The sequence below is a fragment of the Gobius niger genome, assembly GCF_951799975.1.
Source record: "Gobius niger genome assembly, chromosome: 6".
NCBI classification, from domain to species: Eukaryota; Metazoa; Chordata; class Actinopteri; order Gobiiformes; family Gobiidae; genus Gobius; species Gobius niger.
Window position 1 is genome coordinate 3774694 of NC_136857.1, and position 24083 is coordinate 3798776.

The 24083-nt window shown below is 41.8% G+C and overlaps 1 protein-coding gene across 2 annotated transcripts; it reads left to right on the forward strand.

Annotated features, from left to right (window-relative positions):
- Nucleotides 1–2963: 2963 nt before the first annotated feature.
- Nucleotides 2964–21659, forward strand: ankrd52a (ankyrin repeat domain 52a). Of its 2 annotated transcripts, none has more exons than XM_079558799.1 (28): nucleotides 2964–3250; nucleotides 3845–3928; nucleotides 4016–4094; nucleotides 4186–4256; nucleotides 4351–4551; nucleotides 5308–5395; nucleotides 5655–5797; nucleotides 5884–6096; nucleotides 7972–8050; nucleotides 8141–8255; nucleotides 9261–9343; nucleotides 9448–9565; nucleotides 9647–9715; nucleotides 9784–9924; nucleotides 10918–10980; nucleotides 11061–11172; nucleotides 12811–12882; nucleotides 13003–13204; nucleotides 15979–16066; nucleotides 16135–16252; nucleotides 17491–17710; nucleotides 18249–18336; nucleotides 18505–18588; nucleotides 18755–18900; nucleotides 19328–19413; nucleotides 19481–19563; nucleotides 19636–19727; nucleotides 20692–21659. In XM_079558799.1, exons 1-28 carry the CDS (start codon nucleotides 3224–3226, stop codon nucleotides 20961–20963), a joined length of 3237 nt encoding a protein of 1078 aa, XP_079414925.1. In that variant the 5' UTR covers nucleotides 2964–3223; the 3' UTR covers nucleotides 20964–21659. The 2 variants fall into 2 exon arrangements, with proteins under 2 accessions (XP_079414925.1, XP_079414926.1); XM_079558800.1 differs by having other exon boundaries at nucleotides 19331–19413.
- Nucleotides 21660–24083: the final 2424 nt, after the last annotated feature.

Here is a 24083-nt window from a genome sequence, read left to right on the forward strand (position 1 = left end):
AAATATCCAGTTTAGATAAGGGTTGGATTGGTTTGGACTGGAGGTGCTGGTTTGGACTGGTTTAGATCATGTTTGGACTGGTTTAGATCAAGTTTGGACTGGTTTAGATCAAGTTTAGACTGGTTTAGACTGGTTTAGATCAAGTTTTGACTGGTTTAGATCAAGTTTGGACTGGTTTAGATCAAGTTTAGACTGGTTTAGACTGGTTTAGATCAAGTTTTGACTGGTTTAGATCAAGTTTGGACTGGTTTAGATCAAGTTTGGACTGGTTTAGATCAAGTTTAGACTGGTTTAAATCAAGTTAAGACTGGTTTAGATCAAGTTTGGACTGGTTTAGATCAAGTTTGGACTGGTTTAGATCAAGTTAAGACTGGTTTAGATCAAGTTTGGACTGGTTTAAATCAAGTTAAGACTGGTTTAGATCAAGTTTGGACTGGTTTAGATCAAGTTTGGACTGGTTTAGATCAAGTTAAGACTGGTTTAGATCAAGTTTGGACTGGTTTAGATCAAGTTAAGACTGGTTTAGATCAAGTTTGGACCAGTGTTAATTTCGTCGACTAAAATATTTAGTCTTAATTTTAGTCAAAGTGATATTTTTTCCGACTAAAATTGGACTAAAACTAAATTAAAAGTTTCTCATGAGACTAAAACTATGACTAAAATGTCCAGATATTTTAGTCGACTAAAATAAGACTAAATAAAAATGAAAAGGAGAGACTAAAATCATCCAAACTTCTATTGAGCGTCTGAAAGAGCCTCAGATCATATAAATTCTCTGCCAAAGGATCAGCTCTGAGCTTTGTTCATGTGGAGCAGCTCCATGAAGCAGAGGAACAAGATTAAATATGATTATAATGAATATTATCAATGCAAAGTCGACTAAATTAGTCTTAAATTTAGTCGACTAAAACTACTTGCAATTTTAGTCGACTAAAACTAGTCTAAAATTGAAGATATTTTTTTGACTAAAACTAGACTAAAATCGAATTACATTTTCGTCAAAAAACTAAGACTAAAACAAAATTAAAATATGTTGTCAAAATTAACACTGGTTTACACTGGTTTAGATCAAGACTGGTTTACACTGGTTTAGACCAGTTTTATATTGTATTAGATCCGGTTTGGACTGGTTTAAAAAAAATAATAATAATGTTTCCCAAATTTGTTATAAAATCCTTTTTTTTGTATGGTTGATTAAAGGGTTAAACCATCTTTTTAAGTTAATTTTATATAAAAGTGGCAACAAATATAATGTGTATAGTGTATATGTATAATTGTTTCAAAATGGTGGATGGCAAATTCATCCATCAGGCTTTTGCTTCACAATATTTCAGAGTCTATGTCTGCTCTTCCTACTCCATTATTTTGGTTTTATAAGTATTTTGAATATTTGGTGGATATATACCAGCAGCAGTAATTCTAAACAGAAACATCACAATATATTTAATTGTAATTTACATTTGAAAGCAGATGTTTTTGTACGTTTTATTTCTACTTATATATATATACCTGATTGTTTTGTTTTTTTCCTAGTAATGGAATATAATTAGATTTGTCCTCCTTTAGTATAGCGTAGAATCAGATATCTAATCTATTTGTATTTTGCATTTATTTTCTTGCATTACTGTGAAAGTGACCCTAAAAATTGACCCAGCAAGTTTAGATATGTGAAGTTAGAGATGACTTCGGCCCACGGCTCACATTTTAATTCCACCTCTTAACCCCCACCTTGAATCAAGCACATTTTATCCAATTAGCACAACCCTAAAAGCTTCTTGAAAAAAGGGCAACATAAAAGCAACAAAAATGCAACACAAAAGTGGACAAAGCTGAAAAAAACATGGCAAAAATTCGACAAAAACGTGACAAATATGCGATGATGCGATGATGAAACAAAATTTTCATTCTGCAAAAGAAGTTTGTCCGTATAGCGACTCTTCCCAAACCTGATGCTCCAAGTGCACCTTTGTTTTTTGAAATGAAACTCTTGAACATTTTTGATATAAATACTTTAATGACTTGTACCTTTGTATTTAGATCACTGTATGATGAGGACTGGCCTTCGTATATAAAACATTATTTTATGCAAAACCATCAGGTTCATTGTTATTCTACAAGGCCGGCTATAAAACGGCACCTTCATCTGCCATTATATAAAACATCTCATGATCAACGGTCAATTAGATATGATGGAGTTAAAGTCTGGAACAGACAGATCCATCTTCTGGATTCATCCACCTCATTATACATGTATAAAATCAAACTAAAACATAAATTATTGGCTGAGTATTTGTGCTGAGTCCAGAGCAGAGACTCATAAATGTATGTATATTTGACACGTTGTATTTGTACTTGACTCTGTATTTTTGTACTATGTAGTAACTTAGCGTGGGTTTACATTACTCTGATTCTTATTTAATTGTTTACTTGGGAGTGGTGTAAGCCTATAGGCTTCTACCTCTCCCATGCACATGCTATTATTATTATTAATTATTTTGTTGTATATTCATACATCCGAATGGATGCTTTTTATGTTCTTTTTTTTTTTTTAACTAGTTATGCTAAAGTGCTTATAACACAAAGAAAAAGATCACTTTTGCAGGTCTTAGCTTTCAAATGAGACGTTCCTTTTATAATTGGGTAAAACTGAGCTGGAAAAAATGTGCTCAGTTAAGGCAGGGGGTAAGAGGTTAATGGCTTCTCTTTGACTGTTAGTAATAATAAAAAGGTCTTATTTTTTCTATTTTAACTTCATTAAATGATTGCTCCTGTATGCACTATTATCCCAGCCAACTATATTAGCCCTTCTTCCAACTGAATAATGGGAAACACTTTGATGTTCCTAAAAGCTCCATGCTCGGATTATACCGAGAACATTTTGTCCAAGTGTCAAACAAGGCTGTTGCACCATCTCTCCTTCGCCACCAGGTGTCGCCATTTCCCCCCGTTCGGCCTATGCAGAGTCGCAGCCCCGCCGCCACGCCTGTAGGAGGACCAGCTCGGGTCGGCCCCAAACCCTCCCCAGCCCCCGTCAGACAGACACAGGATACACACAACAACACTGACAGATCTACAAGAAGAAGACCACCGCCGCCGCCGCATTTCTGCCCGCTGCCTGCCTGCGATGGGTGTAGCCTGAAAACAAGTGCATGCAGTGGCGAACCGCGATATACCTCGAAGTTGAATCCTCATGAAGGAGCTCCGTCCGGGCTGAGTTCGGGAGATGGGAGTACTCAACATTGCAGACCAGGTACGACGAAAGGGGTGCAAAACGGCTCCGGGAGAGATTGTGCTGCTGTGGCGCAGTCTATTTGCTGGGACTGAGCAGCTTCTTGTGCGCAGTCTAGCAGAGATTAAACCAGAAACGCGTTTGCGCAGTTTGTCGCGAAACACCCAGCATGACTAATATATTGTTAACAGTTTTATTCTAGACGTGGGTGCGTTTTGGGTGCCTGTTTTTTTTTATGCTGGAATTGCTCAATCGTAGACACAGTAGTTTAGGCCCTCGCTCTGGGACTGGGCCAGTGCTGTGACAGGGCTAGCTCCGAGGCTAACGGCTAACGGCTAATACGCTAGCCTCGGCGATACTGGTTTACACTGGTTAAAGTAGGCCCCTGTCCGAATATTCATGATGTTACTGATTATAAATGGGTTAATTTCACTGGTTTAGATCATCCTCCACGGGTTTTTTTTTTAATATTGCACGGTCGCACGTCGTGTTCGTTGTTTTTTGCGGAAGACCTTCCCTGCCGTCAGTTGAGTCGCTAACACCATCAGCTGTAACAAATTGCATCTATTTTTACACCTGCATCGTTATAAGTGGATGTTTTTCATTGCGTTGCAGCCTCCTCTGGTCCAGGCCATCTTCAATCGCAATGCTGATGAAGTTCAAATATTATTGCACAAAAATGAGGATGTCAATGCACTGGTGGGTTTGATATATACGTCTTTGCTGCTGAAAATTGATTTTATGCACCAGGACCATATATTAAGTTTGATGCATGTGACCGAACAGGATCAGGAGCGGCGCACACCACTTCATGCTGCTGCCTGTGTGGGTGATGTCCATATAATAGACCTACTCATAGAGGCAGGTGAGTGTCAGATAAAAAAAACAGACTTTATTATATCGTTATCACTGTAGCATTTCACGCAGCAACTCTAATTCTGACGTTTTCCTGTTAGGGGCCAGTGTGAACGCTAAAGACCATGTTTGGCTGACCCCATTGCACAGAGCAGCTGCTGCCAGAAATGAAGTATGTACCCATCATTTCTCCAATTCACATCTTTCCTTTTCTCTCCTCTTTTTCTTGGCGTTTCTTAAGCGTTTTGCGTCTTGTGTTGTTCCAGAGAGCTGTGGGTCTGCTGATGAGACGAGGTGCGGAGGCAAATGCACGAGACAAGTCCTGGCAGACTCCTTTGCATGTGGCGGCTGCCAACCGCGCCACACGCTGTGCTGAGACCCTGCTGACCCAGCTGAGCAACCTGAACATGGCAGACCGCTCTGGCAGGACGGCCCTGCATCACGCCGCTCAGAGCGGGTTCCAAGAGGTGAGGAGGAGGAGGAGGAGAGAGGGAAAACAATGATCATATATGAAAGAAGAATTATGTGCAGTGATTGTAGAGATTGCTTTTACTTGGCACGGTGGCGCAGCGGTTAGTGTTCTCGCTTCACAGCTAGAAGGTCCTGGGTTTGATTCCCACTTGCACGGGGCCTTTCTGTGTGGAGTTTGCATGTTCTCCCCGTGTCTGCGTAGGTTTCCTCCGGGCACTCCGGTTTCCCCTACCACTAAAAACATGCACAATACGAGCGATCGCTATTATTGTTTACTTCCGCAATTTTCGACAGATGTTTTGGTGAATGGTCGGCAACAGCTGATGCAGACGGGCCTCTAACTCGGTTTTATAAAATGATAGATCTGTTACAGCGCAAGAGACGCAATGCACTGTTTATGGACATTGTTTTTGCTGATTATAGGATTTTAATAAAATGTTTAGCAAATATGAAAATGTAAAATGCCTACCACGGCCAACGGATGTGACGACATCGCGATCGCTCGTATAGGCCAGGATGAATGATGTGTGTGAGTGAATGTATGGTGGTGTCAGAGGGTCCGGTGGCGCAGACGTGTGCAGTCGCAAAAGCGCCTCTGACAGTCTCCCCCAGGGGAAACTGAAGCTACAAACGTACCTTACCACCACTGAGTATGGAGTGAATGTACAACTGTCTCATGTAAAGCGCTTTGTGACCATGTCTGTGAAAGGCGCGATATAAATAAAGATCTTCTTCTTCTTCTACTTTCTTAGATGGTGAAACTGCTTCTGAACAAAGGGGCCAACATCAGTGCCATCGATAAGAAAGAAAGGCAGCCTATTCATTGTGCGGCTTACTTGGGTGAGAAGAATGTTCTTCACTACCATGGCTCTGGTTTGTTATGTCACGCCTTATCAATTAATAAGAAAAGAATGTCAGTCTTTCATTTATCGTTATTCTTGATTTTTATCTAAACATATACAGATACAAATCAAAAATAGTGCTTTAAAACCTTTTAGTACAAACAGCAAGTTTGTACAGAGCATTATGTTCTGTTTTATTCACATGGTGTCAAGTCTGAATGGCTGTAAAGTTTTTTTATTTTTGCGTGTGTTTGCAGGACATCTGGAAATTGTAAAATTACTGGTGGCTCGAAGTGCAGACAAGAGCTGCAAAGATAAGCAGGGTTACACGCCTCTTCATGCTGCCGCTGCAGGTGGTCACATCGACATCGTTAAATACCTTCTGAGGACGGGCACCGAGGTGAGTAATGACCTGCTTATTATGACTGAAGACATCGATTATTCCTCTCAGTGGAGCTGCGAACACTTGTGCATGTTTGTTTTAAGATTGACGAACCTAACGGCTTTGGGAACACGGCGCTCCATGTGGCCTGCTACATGGGGCAGGAGGCCGTGGCTACTGAACTCGTCAATCATGGAGCAAATGTTAACCAACCCAACAAGTGTGGCTACACCCCTCTGCACCTGGCTGCTGTCTCCACCAACGGTGCCCTCTGTCTGGAGTTGCTGGTCAACAATGGGGCAGATGTCAACCAGCAGGTATGAGGAATCACAGGATGAATGGAATGGTGTGAAAGAAGAGATCAACTGTTTTCCTAATACAACATTATGTTTTCAATCTTGGGATTAATTACAGCATGAGACTTTAAAGGAACAGGCCACCGTTTTTCCATACTGAGATATGTTTTTACCTGAGCTTAGACAAGTTGATGTGTACCCATGGAAGAGCGTGGTAGCTTCCAACTTCACCCCTGTTTGGAGCTATAGGAATACATTGGGAGAGGCCAGAGGTTCCGCTAGACTTTTTTTTTTGTCGGCCACTTTGGCCGGCTGGGTCGTAAAATGTCGGCCATTCGCAAGAATTACCTGCCATTAAAAAATATATACATAATGAACGTGGCTTATTATCAACAACAATCTACATTTAGACAGAGCTACACAAGTGCTTTAGTTGGTCCCAAAACACGGCTATTTCTAATAAAAGACTGACGTGAGAAAATGTAGCAACAGCTAAAATCCAAACATGAAGTTGTGCGCGTGGAGACGGTGGAGCAGCAGGTGTTCCGCTGATGTACATCACTCATATGCACAGAAAGTAGCCGATATCTACGACCCTAACGCCGTCCTTATCCAGGTCTGACCAGCTGCTCAGCGAGGGCTGGGCTGTAGATGCCCTTCCGCACTTTTACGTGGCTTCAGGTGTAAAATAGTGATTAAGTCTCTCACCACTGAAATATTGTGGAGAGACAAATCGACAGCACTAAAGTCACAAAAGTCAGTCTCGAGCGATTCAAAACGGACCCATCTCTGCCGTGCTTTAGAGCGGCTCCAACACCGGTAACTGAGCCGAGGCGTCTGCGCAGACTGACCGAGGGAAGCGCCTCTAAACCCGGCCACTCCCAGGAAGAGCTGCTGCGGGACAGTGCGTCAGTCTGACTGAACACATGCACGTTTCAAGAATATCCTAATCAAACGTATTAGCTGCTGAGTTCTTAACACACTTATATAAAAGTAAATGTACCTGTAGTTCGCCGTTTTCTTGGAAAATGTGACGAAGCACGAAGAAAAAGCGTTACATATCCAGACAGCGATGATGGCACTTCGACTGCGCTTTATAAAACGGGCTAAGGGCGTAAATCAAAACTTTTTTGATAGAAATATTGAACCTTTTTTTTAATATTTAGGCCTGTCTCGAAAACACTTTGTTTTGTTAGTCACTGACTTAGGTGACATGTTGAATATATTTTTCTATATTCTCTCTCCATATTTTTCACTGTCGGCCAATTTGGCTGATGGACATAATTTTTACCGGCCATTTGCTTTTCAAACCGGCCAAAAGCCGGCTACAGCCGGCTATCTGAAACCCTGCTACCAACATCTTTGGCCTTTTTGCATGACTGAGCACACGGTTCTTCCATACTGTGATATGTTCTTACCTAAGCTTAGACGAGTTGATGTGTACCTGTCTGGTCTTTGTGCCTGTGGAAGAGCTTGGTCGCTTCTAACTTCACCCCCGTTTGGAGCTGTAGGAATACATTGGGAGAGGCTAAATGCGAAGAACATCTTTGGTCGTTTTGTGTGACTAAGTGCACACACAAAGACCAGACAGACATCAACTCGTCTAAGCTCAGGCAAGAAAATATCTCAGTATGTAAAAACCGGTGGCCTGTTCCTGCCCTGTTTTTGAGCAAATAGTGCTTGTTCTTCCAATCAGTGTTTCATTCTGCCTCGTGTCATTGGGCAAGATACATTATCCACATTTTTGTGCTGTATTACTGTATGCAGTGTTGGGTCACTTTAACTCTGCCAGAGCTAATAAAAGTAGCTTGGCATCGTGGTAAAGGAAAATGGGTTCTCCTTCAACATCCCGTGGTGTGTTTTCTGACTGCATGTTTTCTCGTCTGTTTTTTTCAGAGCAAAGAAGGGAAGAGCCCCTTGCACATGGCAGCCATTCATGGGCGCTTCACACGCTCTCAAATCCTCATTCAAAATGGTAAAAAAAAACCGGCAAATCCAAGTGTGCTTTACCACGGTTTTCTCTATTTATGAAGATTGGTAAATATTGTGTTCTGCCTCGTTCCAGGTGGGGAAATTGATTGTGTGGATAAGTATGGCAATACTCCTCTCCATGTCGCTGCTAAGTATGGCCATGAATTGCTGATCAGCACTCTGATGACCAATGGAGCAGACACGGCCAGGTATGCAATATAATTAGGTTAGGGATGCACCGATACCACTTTTTCTAAAACCGATACGAGTACTTGGATTTAAGTACTCGCCGATACCGAATACCGATACGAGTACAAGGCATTTTCTTCAACATTCTTACTTTTTTCATAGCAGTTTGGTTTGTAATTAGTAAATTTACTCATTTACATTTCCTTAAGTAAAGTAGGCGACACATTTAAGAGCAGTTATATTAGACAGAAAAGCCCATGTCCCAAAGCTCCCAATGCCTGTGCTTTATTCATTATGTATTTTTATTTAACAATAGTATTTAGATGTTTCTTAAATGGTCTCTTTTCGTCTTTACTTCAGCTCCTGTAGATTTTCTCGTGTGTTTGTAGTAACTTAGCGAGTAGCTACAGCGTTTTCATTGTTCTGCTGCAGCTCATTTTGGCTCAATATAAACATGCTGTATGTCTTTAAGTTGGATTTTCTGAGGACTTTTTAGTCGCTGGGTTAGTTTTTCAGATGAATAAACCCCTGGGCTTAAAACGGCGTCAGAATGGCCCAAACTGTTAGCCGCGAGTTAGCAACGTTAGCCTGTGTGTTGTAAACACTGCAGACGCTGCAGCACTAACAACATTAAGCTCTGGTTAAATCCAGCTCAGACTCTGGTTTAGAGAGCGCAGTCTGTAATAAAGTCAGCTCTATGTGGATTATTGGATTTACACTAAACAATTCTCCAGTTTGTTGCTTCTTCTCTTCTCAGCTGAGAGCTGCGCCTCGTAGCTGCGCCTCGTATGTGCGCTGGCCGCACGTCTAATGGTATCGGTTTCTGGTATCGGGACCTCATGAATGAGTACAAGCATGTGGTATCAGCCCGATACCCAATACTGGTATCGGTATCGGTGCATCCATAAATTAGGTTTATTCTATAGCGATTACACACTGAAGTTTATTTGTTACTTTACCCATCACAATATAAATGCACTCCTCTTATTGTGTTTTGTGATTTAAAATGTCGCACTTTTGTTTAGACGTGGGATCCATGGAATGTTCCCTTTGCACTTAGCTGTGCTGTACGGGTTTTCAGACTGTTGTCGCAAGTTACTCTCCTCAGGTTTGTAATTCACGTACAATAAATGGATCTTGTTTTCTGACTGAATGCATGTGAATACCTTTTTATTAATGACATCAATGACTGTTCTTGTTTCAACGCCACAGGTCAGCTGTATAGTATAGTTTCCTCTATGAGTAAAGAGCATGTACTATCAGCTGGGTTCGACATTAATAACCCTGACAACTTTGGGAGGACCTGTCTACACGCTGCTGCCTCTGGAGGGTAAAGAATATTCAACCTTTTTGCTTCAATGCTCCCATCTCACAGGTTGTGCTTCTATAACCTGCTTTTTGTCTTCCACAGAAATGTTGAATGTCTGAACTTGCTCTTAAGCAGTGGTACTGACTTGAATAAGAGGGACTTAATGGGAAGGTTAGTCATCATCAGTGAGTTTTAGTGCGTTGTTAGTGTGAACCTGAGTGATTTCCTGCCTGTTCTAGGACACCGTTGCACTACGCGGCTGCTAATGGGAGATACCAGTGCACTGTGGCCCTGGTGAGCGCTGGCGCTGAGGTCAATGAGGCTGACCAAACAGGCTGCACCCCCCTGCACTACTCTGCGGCCTCCCAAGCCTTCAGCAGGTACTGTGTTGTTCATTGATTTAACAACCTTGAAATTACGTTACTGTTGCCTTTCCCTTGTCTGTTTTACTGATATGTTTAAATCCTGAACCCCTGAACAAATAATATTATTGTTTAAAAATGTTAAAACTAAGTCTTTTCCTCCCCCATCCATCCATCATCCATGTCCTAATGTGTAGAATGAGCTCAGACCTGTTCACCTCAACTGCCTCTAAAATCCTGTCACTCAAAAAGTTGTTACTTCGGGTCAGAAGTGCCGTCATGCAAAGCGTAATACAGAGACCTGAGGTGGCAGTAGTGAGCATAGAATGACCAACTTGCAGCTAGTCTCTTTAACCCCTTAACTCCCACCTGAACCGAGCACATTTTCTCCAGCTTTACCCCAGTCCAAAAGCTTCTGGAAAAAAGGTGTGAAAATAGCAACAAAACTGAGACGAAAACAATGATGGAAATGTGAAAAAAGTGAGAAAAAATTGTCGAAAAAGTGACAAAAAATGTACAAAAAATGACAAAAATTGACAAAAATTTGACAAAAAAGTGAGAAAAGTTTGACCAAAAAATGAGAATAATTTGACGAAAAAGTCACAAAAATTTGACAAAAATGAGACGACTGTCCAACAAAAAAAGTGATGGAAAAAAATCTGATGTGAGGAAAAAGATACATTTAGTTTTGTAGGTCTTCGCTTTCAAATGAGGTGTTAAACTGGCCTACAGGATTTGGGTAAAGATACTCTTGGTTCAGGCGGGAGTTAAGAGGTTAACAAGGATTACACCCCCTCTTCCCTCTTCTTTGTCCTCTTCTTTTTAAAAGTTAAACAAAGCTACATTGTTTATTTGTATTATATTTTCAATATGAAGAATGACAATGTGTGTTTTTCCTAGCATTGCCAGCCCTTTTGTATATTGTCATTTGTTTTATACATTAACTGTAACATCCATTATCCGAGCTTTTCTATTTACTATTTTTCACTAAATATGAATTTCCAAATGTAGAGTCGACCGTCAGTTTTCCGGAAACCACCAGAGTAATGAAGATGAAGCGAAGGAGTCGTACTTGTGAGTCTCTCTGGGTTCAGCGCGCTTTATACCACAGCTACTGCAGTGCTGTAATGAACTTATTTTGTATCTTTCTGCAGCTGCTTGGAGCATCTTCTGGACAATGGTGCCGACCCTTCAATGGTTAACGCAAAGGGTTACAGCGCTGTTCACTATGCAGCTTACCACGGCAACAAGCAAAACCTGGAGCTGGTAGGGTCAAATTATTATTCCTTTAGTAACATTTGTTTTTGAGCTTTTAAACGTAGTATTTTTCACGCAGTTTTGAGAAATCCTCCTGTTTTCTTTTAGTTTTCTTCTACTGTGTGAGCTTATCATTGTTAAAACCCACATTTTTAAAGCCTATAATCCAACATTTTATTGGTTCTGAGCTGTGTGTTTATCACCCGCGCTGAAGTTGTAAACCACGCTGTAAATTGAAACTGGAAATTAGGTGTTTTTTTATGTTATTACCACAACTGCCTGCAGGAGAAGCCCCAGCCAAAGCCTTCTCCAGCTCTATTGCTTTTTAATGCTTTTTGTTAATGTCTTCTTTAAACAATATAGCATAAAATATTATTGCTGAGGCCCAATTAACAAGGTTTTTAAGTGTATTTTTAGTAGGCTTATTCAGAATATGTAAACTTTAACCTCTTAACTCCCGCCTGAACCGAGAGGATTTTTTTCCATCATTTTTTGTTGGGGATTCAACTCATTTTTGTAACATTTTTTTGTCACATTTTTATCATTTTTTTGTCTCATTTTTGTCATTTTTTTGTCTCATTTTTGTCATTTTTTTGTCACATTTTCATTTTTGTCATTTTTTTTTTCACATTTTTGTCATTTTTTTGTCTCATTTTTGTCATTTTTTTGTCTCATTTTTGTCATTTTTTTGTCACATTTTTGTCATTTTCATGGCACATTTTGTCAATTTTTTGTCACATTTTTGTCAATTTTTTTCTCGCATTTTTTTCTTTTTTTTGTCACATTTTTTTCTTTTTTTGTCACACTTTGTCACATTTTTGTCTTTTTTTTGGGTCACATTTTTGTATTTTTTTGTCCATTTTTTGTCAATTTCTTGTGACATTTTTGTGACATTTTTGCCACTTTTTCATCCATTTTTTGTCAATTTTTTCTCACTTTTTTTTGTCACATTTCCATCATTGTTTTCGTCTCAGTTTTGTTGCTATTTTCACAGCTTTTTTCTAGAAGCTTTTGGACTGGGGTAAAGCCAAACTGGAGAAAATGTGCTCGGTTCAGGTGGGAGTTAAGGGGTTAAAGGAACTATACGGAGTTCAAAAATGTTAAAATTGAGTATTTTCCTCCCCCTACATGTTCCAGCCATGTCCTAATATGTAGAATGAGCTCAGAACTACTCACCACAACTGCCTTTAAAATCCTGCACTGTCACTGTTAATTCGGGTCCAAAGTGCCGTCATGCACAAGCTTAATATAGAGACTGCAGTTACGTATAAGGCCTGAGGGGGCAGTAGTGAGTATAAAATGTCCAACTTACATCTCGTCTCTTTAAGGTTCTTAACATTCCCGCCCAACTCAAAACCTGCTCTGGTTTGATAAAATTCCCATTTATTTCTGTCATTGACTTAAAACCCATCTATAAAACACTAATAAAATGTTAATTGGACCAAATGGAGAAAAATATAGTTGTCTTTAATAACTGTCATGCTTTGAAACTCTTGATATTTAAAGTTTATGGGAAAAAATAGATGGAAACTTTACCTTTTTTGGAGTGGGATTCACGGTGGGCGGGACTATTGGGCTCCATTTTATTGTTAATTTCATGGCTTGATCTGGTCGAAGCCTCATGTTGTGTTTCTCTTTGTGTTTCAGCTCCTGGAGATGTCCTTTAATGCACTAGGAGACATAGAGAGCAGTATTCCAGTCAGCCCCCTCCATCTTGCAGTAAGTTTTACACACACACACACACACACACTGCGTCGTCTTTCCTGAATCATCCGTTTTGCTGCCAGCCCCGAGCTGTGGAGCTGTGGAGCGGTGCTTGATTCTCCTGTGCTTGTGCAGGCCGATCGGGGTCACTGGCAGGCGCTGCGGGTGCTGACGGAGACTGCGGCGTACGTGGATATGCAGGACGCCGCGGGCCGCTCCGTGCTCTTCTTGGCCGCTCAGAAAGGCTTCGCTCGCTGCGTGGAAGTGCTGCTGGCTCAGGGCGCCTCCTGCCTCCTCAATGACAACCGCATCATGTGGACTCCCATTCATGTTGCGGGTATGTCGCATTTAAGGATGATTGTTTGTGCCTCAGTTTGTTTAGAAGTTAAAGCGTGATGTCCGATATGAAGAGCACCTCGATGAAACCTGTACCAGTGTTAATTTTGACAACATATTTTATTTTATTTTGACTATTTAATCGTGGTCCTCGACTTCATGGAGCTGCTCCACGTGAATAAAGCTCAGAGCTGTTCATTTGGGAGTGAATTTAAATGATCTGAGGCTCTTTCAGACGCTCAATAGAAGTTTGGATGATTTTAGTCTCTCCTTTTCATTTTTATTTAATCTTATTTTAGTCGACTAAAATATCTGGACATTTTAGTCACAGTTTTAGTCTCATGAGAAACTTTTAATTTAGTTTAAGTCCAATTTTAGTCGTCAAAAATATCACTTTAACTAAAATCAAGACTTAATATTTTAGTCGACGAAATTAACACTGACCTGTACTTTTGAGAATAGTTGTGTTGGTTTTTGATATTTTTGGGCTGCATATACCCTTGATATAACCATGTAAGTTTCCTATGAGATAATCACTGTATGTTTAGCGTTGTTGGGATGTCCCGGTCCGCTTTTTTGAGCCCCCGACATTTTGATATTTCATGCTGATCTGATAGTTTAGGTTTTTATAAAATATATATCATTATCTTTTACATAATGTATATTCATGATATATTTTATATACTGGGTCCGTACGTTGTAGACCTATTGGATATTACAGTAGTTTCATTCTATTACAGGCCTTTTTTTAAATTAGAAGACAGTGTTGGGTATTAGATTAAACAGGCTAAAATCGGCATTTTGCATTAAAGCAAAAGGTTTTATTTGCAGCATTTAAGCCCCTTTACAAAACCGCTGCAGCAAATGATATAGTTTCAACGCAGGTCTCGTGCATTACGTTAAGGCCTGTAAAACATAAACATTAGTGGGACCACTGCTGTGGGATTGGATCCTGCCACAGGAGTTTCTGACTCCTCTGTAAAACTGATGCAAAGTAACGAGAAACTTTTCTCTTCCATTATTATATTTTTAGCAGCTGTTGATTGTCTCCAATGATTGTTTTTAGAAGCCGGTGTTGGTGGTTGTTTAGCGAGGGAAGCCTCGCTTAGAGATGGCATCACTGGTGCAAATTCACGGCCGTCTTTTGGGGGAGCCGACCAGATCCAGTCATTAAATCCGATCAAATACTCTCGAAATGCCTGAATCAGCTACTGATACTGCATGTCGAATCGGGACGTCCCTATAGCTTAGGGCTGGCCAGTTGATCGAGTTTTTTTTATCTCAATCTCTACTTCTAGTTTGGACGAGACAAAGAAAGACCTTTGTGTTAAAATACTGGAGGAAAGCTTTTCCTTTTGGAGATTTGCATAAAAGATGTCCTTCAGTCTGATTTGCATATCGTCCAGCCATAGTTTAGCCGTAGAGCAGCTTGACTAATTGCAATCATTATCCAAATTTTGATTTGAATGGTCCCAATAAGCAACTCGCATGTGATGTCTTCTGCCAGCTACGTTTTCTGTTTTCGTACATGAAATGTTTTCTATGATACGAGTACAAGAAGTGCAGCGATCAGCATCCTGTATCTCAAACCAAAATCTAATCAAAGTTATTGGAAATTGCAAATCGTGTGACAGCATGGCCTAAAAACTGCCAGTAGACATTTCTGTTCCCAATAAAATAAATGATTCAGCCTCGTTTAGCAACAGCGTGTGCCCTAATGAAAGTGGACTGGTTGGTTAGCATTCTGAAAGGGATTTATAGGCAATATTTTCACTTACGGATTGGCCACGCTAGAGTCCAGAACCGCTTTCTCACAATTGGAGAGAAATGAATCCTGTTCTCCTCATCCTTGAATATGCCTGGGCCGTTTCTGGTCGTCTGCTGACCTCTTTCTTTAAGCGCCTAATGTTGCTGAACATGCAGTGATAATCCTGTGGGAGACTTGCCTGTTTGCTCAGTTAAATCCAGGTGGTGTCTCTTTTTTGTGGGGGGGATGGAAGTGTACAGAGCCGTGGGAAGATGTTTTAGTTAGGGGGCGCTGAGGGACAAAATGTACCCCCAAAATACCTTTTCTGTGCATAAATCCTATTTATTAACCTCTTAACTCCCGCCTGAACCGAGAGCATTTTCTCTAGTTCAGCTTTACCCAAATCCTGTAGGCCAGTGTAACGCCTCATTTGAAAGATCTACAAAACTAAATTGATCTTTTTCCTCACGTCAGATTTTTTTTCATCACTTTTTTGTTGGACAGTTCTCATTTTCGTCAAATTTTCGTGACTTTTTTTTGTCACTTTTTCGTCAAATTTTTCACATTTTTTTGTCAAATTCTTATCACTTTTTCGTCCTTTTTTTCTAAATTTTTCATCAAATTTTTCTCACTTTTTTGTCAATTTTTGGTCAATATTTTGTCAATTTTTCATCAAATTTTGGTCCACTTTTTGTAAATTTTTTGTCACTTTTTCGTCAAATTATTCACATTTTTTTGTCAAATTTCTGTCCATTTTTTGTCACTTTTTCGTCAATGTTTTGTCACTTTTTTCACATTTCCATCATTGTTTTCGTCTCAGTTTTGTTGCTATTTTCACACTTTTTTCCAGAAGCTTTTGGACTGGGGTAAAGCTGGAGAAAATGTGCTTGGTTCAGGTGGTTAATATTGCCTGCAGTTCACAAACTATCCACCAGGGGGTGCTGCAGCGCCCTCAGCACCCTGCGTTCCCACGGCCTTGGAAGTGTATGTAAAGAATGTAAATTAACATGTGCATTTTCCGTGTCAAGCCGTCAATGGTCACGCGGAGTGTCTGCGGATGATGATCGACTACGGAGAGGAGGGCGATCTCACCAACGTCGCCGACAAATTTGGCCAGTGAGTTATTTTCATTTACATGTCACCGCATTTAGAGGAACATTTGTAATTCGTCTCTGTTTCAATAGGACCCCTTTGATGTTGGCCGTTTTGGGGGGTCACACTGACTGCGTTCACCTTTTGCTGGAGAAGGGGGCGTCGCCAGAAGCTAAGGACAAGAAGGGCAGCACAGCTTTACACAGAGGGGTACGTGAGCTCATCCTTTTGTTTTTGTTTGTATTAGTGATGCACGATAACGCCAATTTGAACCGATAACCGATAATTCCGCATGTCCCGATACCGATAACCGATAATGACACCGATAATTATGTATATATGTATTTGCACTTTATTGTTACTTCAATGTAACAGTTCTGCCCAAAATGTATTAACTCTACCAAGCAATATACAAGTGTATAAATATAAACCAAATAATGAGTTTTACTTTGGGTTTGAGTCTCCACCCTTTTCTAAAGCTCTGTTTTTTTACAGTTCCATCATCTGAGCAGGTCTGTCTCTGCTCATCTGTGTCACATCTTATTAAAAAAAAAAAAAAAGAATATTACTACTGCTACTTCCTTACTAGTATTTTTCTTTTTGTTGACATCATACTAATTATTTACAATACTGGAATACAAACCTGCATTGGGCTCATTTATGCATTTGTGCCTCGTGTGGCAGCGCGGCTGATTTCACCAATGTAAAACTTCTCTCGTTCATAACGCTTGAATCGCGGGGCTGTCGTGTTTATTTTATCAGAAATACAAAGATAATACATGGGTTTTTAGGCCTCGCTCTGTTCCAGTATCTCACGTGAGCGGGTCAGAGGTTCACATTTCCTCGTCTTTTTCTCATGTTGTTGTGTTGCTAATGTTGAAGTGACTTCGATGTAAAAAGTAAAACAACTCTTCCTTCACGGAGAGCGCCTGCACAGCTGTTTCCCTGGAACAGTCGTCGTATTTTTCAGATAAAACCGTGCAGAAGTTGGCCGTGGAGAGCGTGTATCTGCTGCTGTAAATGTGCTGTCCTGAGTCTGCAGCAGCTCCGGGCTGCAGGACGAGCGGGCGGCGTCGAGAGGGAAAGGCAGCGAGCTGGAGCCGCAGATTCAATGTCATTTGAGCTTAGAATTATCGGGCCTAATTATCGGCCACATTTTTTTAAATCGGCTTTATCGGGGATGGCGCCAAAATGCCGATAAATGCCCATAATTATCGGCGGTCGATACTATCGTGCATCCCTAATTTGTATGCATTTTTGCTGGCTGCAGAAATAGAACACACCTCGACTCTGACTGTATTTACGGGGAAAATAAAAAACTCATGAACAGAAGGGACAATTGCAAGTTCCCAAAGCCATTTCTAACTCTTGCCTAAAGCCAAATGGCCTTTCAGACCAAAGACTAAAGCCAGTTTTTTCTCGTTGACCTCTCCCTGTCCTCTGTCCAGGCTGTGTTCGGTCACACTGACTGTGTAGCAGCCCTCCTGGACCACGCAGCGCCTGCACTGAGCCGGGACTCCCAGGGCAAGACTCCTCTGCACTACGCGGCGTCCAGAGGCCACACGCAGGTCCTGACCGCTCTGCTGCAGGCCGCCATCGCCGCAGACCCACAGGACACGCTGCTGGACAACAAACAATACACGCCGTTTCACTGGGCTGCGTACAAAGGTAGGCTCCTGTTACATCACTCGCTTTTGTGATGCGAGGACTGAACAGTTCTGTTTCAGGACTCGGTTACATATTCATGCCATGTTGGAAGATTCTGAAAATTAACATGTTAAAGGAACAGGCCATCGTTTTTCCAGACTGTGATATGTTCTTACCTGAGCTTAGACGAGTTGATGCGCACCTGTCTGGTCTTCACCCCTGTTTGGAGCTATAGGAATACATTGGGAGAGGCCAAATGTTAGCAACATCTTTGTGCATGCCCCCAGTCACACAAAATGACCCAAGACAGGTACCCATCAACTCAACATCAAGAACATATTTCAGTTTGGAAGAACGGTGGCCTGTTCCTTTAAACGACAGGGTTAATAGATTGTATTCATACGATCCCATGAAGACAGCAGAGGGACAGATTTCTTTAATTGCATCTCTTGAAATGTCAATTTCTTTAATTCAGCCTTTGTTCTGCTGTTTGTAATATCTGTGTAATCTTATCTTTGTAACTACCACTTTGTAAAATGCTGCATTGATCTTGTTTCAGGGCATGAAGACTGTTTGGAGGTTTTACTTGAATATAAAACATTTAACCATGAAGAGGGAAACCCTTTCACCCCCCTGCACTGTGCTCTGTGAGTGTTCACTTTGTTTTTATCAGACTCAATGGTGAAGCAGCTTTTAGAAGCATGAACTAAATGAATATTGGTGAATATTTTATTTGCATAAATCAAGTTCATTGTTAATATGAGTTGTCTGTAGCCAAAAACAGAAAGGTTTAAACACTTCATCTTTCTGTTCAGCATCAATGGCCACAGCGGTGCTGCGGAAAGGCTGCTTGAATCTGCTGGAGTCCAAATGATAAACACTCGAGATGCCAAAGGAAGGTCAGCATAAAAAGAGAAGCATGTATTACCGTTTGTTACTTGTCCGTGCAGTGGGTCAACAATAATGCTGCCCTTCAGCATATACTCCTGTCACAACATAAATAAAAGTTGTCACTGCGAAGAAGATGAACCCATTCATGTGCTTGAACCTCTGTCTCGCCGGTAGGATCCCGCTGCACGCCGCGGCGTTTGCGGAGGACGTGGCAGGACTTCAGCTCATGTTGTGTCATGGAGCTGAGGTGAACGCTGTGGACGACAGCGGCCGGTCAGCTCTGATGGTCGCTGCCGACAGGGGCCACAGCGGCTCAGTGGGTGAGTGAGCGAGAGGAAGGATCATTCAGGTCCGTTTAGGTGTGCAGGAAGGGAGTGAGAATAGTGGAACCTTCTTTATATTTAATTTATCCTTGATTTATACTGGTTTGTCCCTTGAGACGCGTCATTACCCACAGATCGATCCCGGCCTCCTGCGTCCTGACAATAAAAACACATGTAAACAGCACAGAGGCAGGTGAACTTACAGGAGCATTTTACTGTGATGGAGATGAAAGTGCAGCAGTTATTATAGCAATATAATCTTACTTCCTGTATTCTTCCAGATGGAGGTAGAATTTAGGTGAATTTAGATGAAAAAAGAGAATAATGGCTTTAAATGAATTTGCCCCGTCGGCTCAAGGATGGAATTGTGATATTTCTTTTTCATACAGTGATATACATTTTTGTTCATATTGCTCTGCCCTAGCAGCCATCCTCCTTCATCGGGCCAAGGCTGATCTGACTCTGCTGGATGAGAACAGGAACACTGCCCTGCACTTGGCCTGCAGCAAGGTACCCGCTCTGGATCTGTCTCTGTAAACGCTTGTGTGTTCTGGGCTCATGCTTGTTTCTCTCACAGGCTCATGAGATGTGTGCCTTGGTCATTCTGGGGGAGATCCACAATCCCACTCTAATAAATGCCACCAACAGTGCTCTGCAAATGTAAGCGCCCGACACACTCGAACGCTTGTCGTCTTTTGTGGTGTTTTGTATGACTCATCCCTCTCTCCTCAGGCCTCTCCATCTCGCAGCCCGTAACGGTCTGTCCACTGTCGTTCAGGCGCTGCTGAGCAGAGGAGCCACTGTGCTGGCCCTGGACGAGGAAGGTAAAAACTCCCTCACAGAGACTGCCCTGAGGTCTGCTCTGTGTGGCCATCGAGAAGCACAGTCTGGTATAGTTTAATGATGCTTGGAGTAAAAAAAAAAATGTTGTAGCTATGGAGCTGTAGTTGTAGTTTGTAAACCACCTTTTCCAGCTACATTTCAACCACGAACAGAGTTTAGCGGCACTTACTGAGTTTGGAGACGAACTTTTCAGCTTCACTTCGCCGCTAACGGCTAGCCTTTCTCCGCTCGCCTCTCCCCGCTTTCTCCTCCGTCTCCTCCGCTGTCTCCTCCATCTTGAGGCTGAGCATCGTCTCCTTTTCTTATTAAATCCACTGAAATACGTCCCGCTTCTTCCTGTCGCCAACTTTTATCTCCATTTGACAGAACTATAGCCCAGTTGAAGCTTGGTAGTAGCAGTAAGCTAGCGCTGCGGTGTTGTGACATTGTTGACACCGTTGACCAATCGGGACACACACGTTATCCCGCGCTCACAAACACAGGCCTGTCTTTGCGGATTTGGGGTCAGTTTTGGAAGCCGTAGAGACGACAGACGCGCTGTGTTATAAAACATCAGCTGTTTGTCAGAATCGTGTGTCGCTTTTACGATTCTCAGTCGTTAAGTGTGAACCCCCAGACGTTCTATAATCGCACTGAATCCAGTCGTGTAGTGTGGACCCCCCATTCTATATAAAATCATTTACGACTAGAAAAGTCGTGTGGTGTGTGCTGACCTTTGTAGTCCGGAAAATACGTAAGCTCTTTATTGATTTGGAATATGGAAGTAGGAAGAAGCTATTGTGGAAGCGAGACACTGTTTGAGGCAGCAGTTAGCAATATGTGCTCAAATGAAATGGATAGTGCAGCTTTTGTTTGCAGTTGTGTGGAATTGATCTGAGCTGTTTCTGAATCCAAAACCTCCACTTTTTGCACCATGAAGTAATGTTGTTTGTTCTTTCTTGCCAGGTCACACCCCAGCTCTGGCCTGTGCTCCTAACAAAGACGTGGCCGACTGCCTGGCTCTGATCCTCTCTACCATGAAGCCTTTCCCGCCGCGGGACCCTCCCTCCTCCTGCTCCTGCTCCTCCCCCTCGGTCTCGCCCTCCCCGGGCCTCAACCTCCTGAAGCACTGCGGCATCACTGCTGCCTGCGCCCCGCTGCCCAGCAACGGCCTCCACAACGGCTACGTCAAAGAGCGGCACGGCGCGGCGGTGCTGGACGGCTGCCTGTCCGAGTGAGCTCAGCCGGCCGCCATCTCCACCATCGCCACCAGAGGGCGCCTCCCTTTAACGTGGCCGAGACCTGGAGCGCACCCACTGTCCAGTCGTGTGTATGTATGTGCCGTGCGTCATGTGCGTGTGAATGTGCGGTCTTCTCTTGAGGTGCAGTCAAACCTAATATGCAATTAGAGTCCATTCCTCCATCTCTTTAGTAGTGCTTATTATGTGGAGGCAAGTCGCTCTACAAGGCCACTCCGCCGAAGTCTGGCAACTAAAAATACGTAATCCGGCCTTTTTCTAAACGATGTAACCCTTTAAAACCTTGACGAAATAACAGAAGTAACCGAGCGCATGTAGCTTTAAGAGCAGAGACCGTCACATCGCGGTGATCGGCTGCAGTGGCCTTGTAGAGCTAACAATCATCCCTAAAGAATGATCAAAGACCTAACAATAATTTCACCTTTTTAGCTTTTTTTATTATCATTTTCGTACTCATCCATTAGACAAGATTTTTTTTATGAAGGAACCACACAAGGGAAAAAAAAATGTTCTTTATGAGTGCAATGCGTACTACAAGACAGTACAATCTGGAAAAAAGGGTCACAAAAGTTTAGTCCCATAGTGTGCTTCGAATGCACGGCCTCAAATTCTTTGGCATTTAAATATGATTTGGTGATGCTGCTGAATATATATAACGCACGACTCCTCTCCTGAAGGGGGGCGGTCATGTCGTGCCGGGCGGGGGGGTCAGCGTCGATCGCGCCGCTGACCCGCCGTTTTTAAGAGATGCTAATTAAGTGTTTTGCTAAGCTAGAATGTTTCTAAGCATATAAGTTATGACCAAAGTTGATCAACACTACTATGGCTATAAATTTATTTATTTGAGATGAACTGTACTGTATAGAGAGACAATAGATCTTGATATACCTCGTCAAACTCGTTTAGCAGCTGCTTCATCTTCACCAGGGTCCACAGGCCTAAAGGTTCTCTCTTTGTACGACTGGGGAACCACTGTAGGATAGTGACTGACTGAGGCCTTGTTTAATTGTAGATGAAGGCTTTACTAGTAATATCTGCCAACAACACCTCATCAAAGCGTCATATATCTCTGAGCACATAAATGAACAAGCCATTTCAAAACGTCCCATCTCTCAACAGTGTTTTTGGAACGAAAAAAGAATAATGAAATTTTAAAAAACAGCCTAAACGTGCAATCGGATTAAGGAATTTAGGCGTGTTTTTTTTTTTTTTTTCGCTCTGGTTTCCAAAGCCAAAACCAGTCATCAGCATTTTTTTTTTCTGTTTAAACGCTGGTGAACTAGTCTTAAAGAAAAAAAAAATCTGGCGACTTCTCTTCGGTCGCCCGTGATCCATTTTTTGAAAAGTTAAAAAGTATTATTTGATATTTATATTGGTCAGTTTTCAAGCAATATTTCATTATTTTTTGCCTTTTTTTTTTTCTTTTCGTTAATGTTATTGAATAGACAATCACTGTCACAAGGGCTTTTGTTTCCCTGGAATGTGTTTATTTTGTTTAATTATCTATTTCTTTCCTCTCTTTTTTTTTATTATTGTTTCATGAAGACTAACCTAAAGACTAAACGAATGGCTCTGTGTGTGCTGGGCATTTTACTGTCAGTGTCAACTCAAATGCACTGGATTGCCTTTACGGCGTCTCATGAAATGCCTTTTGACCCATGCCTTCTGTAACACGTCATTTCATGTGTCGTTTCATAGGACAAGGTCTAACGCTGAGGCTTATCGTTTCGCTCATTAAAATTGGCAGCACGTCGAACCACAATTTTGCACCGTCGTATGTTTCTCGAGAAGCGGATGCCTTGGTTTGTAAACACCGAGCGCAACCTGGCATTGACTTTGAGCAGGGTGTTCGAACACTCGATACAAACTAAATGGGGCTAATAAGAAAAGAAGAGGGGAATTTTTGCTTAATTGTACACGTATATATCAGGAAAAGCAGAATTCCAAATCTGTGTTCATATGTTTGATATATTCATTATTGGTTTTTACTCAAAATGATTGTAACGGACCACTAGAGCTGTTTGTGACTTAGATGTTATATCTATGCTGCCTGGTGGCAAAATGGCTTCAGTCAAAAATGTTTTCATTGGCGTGAGTGCTTCATATCGGAGGGTATGGAGTAGCACAGTTGCACACATTAGCTGACTGGATGAGAGTTGAGGACCTAGACTAGGATTAGAAGTGTTTCCCCATAAAACGTCTTTAGTTTTGATGAACTTTACCCCACGGTTAACATTAGTGTGTCGTCACTTTGGCTCCTGTGACTGAAGTGAAACCCACAGCCTTTTTTCTCTTCATGACTTTTGTGTAGTGTTGAGAGCATTAATATTATCATGAATATTAGGATTAGGAACCGTTTGTAATCTCAGGATCTGTGTTAAAGCAGTGGACAGAATTTGTGAATCCAATCAAAATGCAGCCGATAGTTTTTGTGACGATCTCTTTGATTTTGATCCCACAGCACTTAATTAGTAAAGCACGCACTTTAGTGCATTCAGGTTCTATTCGTGCAACTAGAGCAGAGTAATGTATGTACCTATGTTTACATGCATGTGTGTTGCTGCTAATACAACATGGTGTCTGAAGCTAAGGACAAACAATTGTACTCTAATAACATGATTTTAACTAAACGGTTCTCTGAGGACAGTGTCCACTGCCGCCTGGCTTCAGTTCTGGACAGAGTGAGGCTGCTGTAAACCCTACAGTCAGTGATCACAGACACCTCCGGGCTCCAAATATTCCTCTGCTCTGTGGCCCGCGGGCCCCGTGTGCGAGGGCCGGCTGACGGAGCAGGGATCGATTAACAGTGATGTCTTTAACCAGTTCACGGAGCCATTTCCCTCGCAGCTATAGCTCACAGTATTCTTACCTGCTTTTATTTGTGTGAAATCTGAGCGATTGTGCATGAAGTTGGTTTAGGTTTTGCCGCTGAAGCAGAACTCGTAAAGCGTATATTATATGGAGTCCGACATAAAAGCAATGAAAGGTCCAATTGTAGCAATAGAGCGTGTGTGTAATAACGTGCAGCACAAATATTGCACTGCCATCTGTTCAGGCCAATTCAGTCAATTTTAACCTAAATGCCAATGGAAGATTTAA

Excerpts from the sequence above, each read along its gene's own strand:
- ankrd52a (XM_079558799.1), top strand. The coding sequence starts at position 3,224 with ATGGGAGTACTCAACATTGCAGACCAG. Across the intron at positions 6,097-7,971 it reads GGGCAGATGTCAACCAGCAG|AGCAAAGAAGGGAAGAGCCC; the intron begins GTATGAGGAATC and ends TGTTTTTTTCAG. Across the intron at positions 9,566-9,646 it reads CACGCTGCTGCCTCTGGAGG|AAATGTTGAATGTCTGAACT; the intron begins GTAAAGAATATT and ends TGTCTTCCACAG.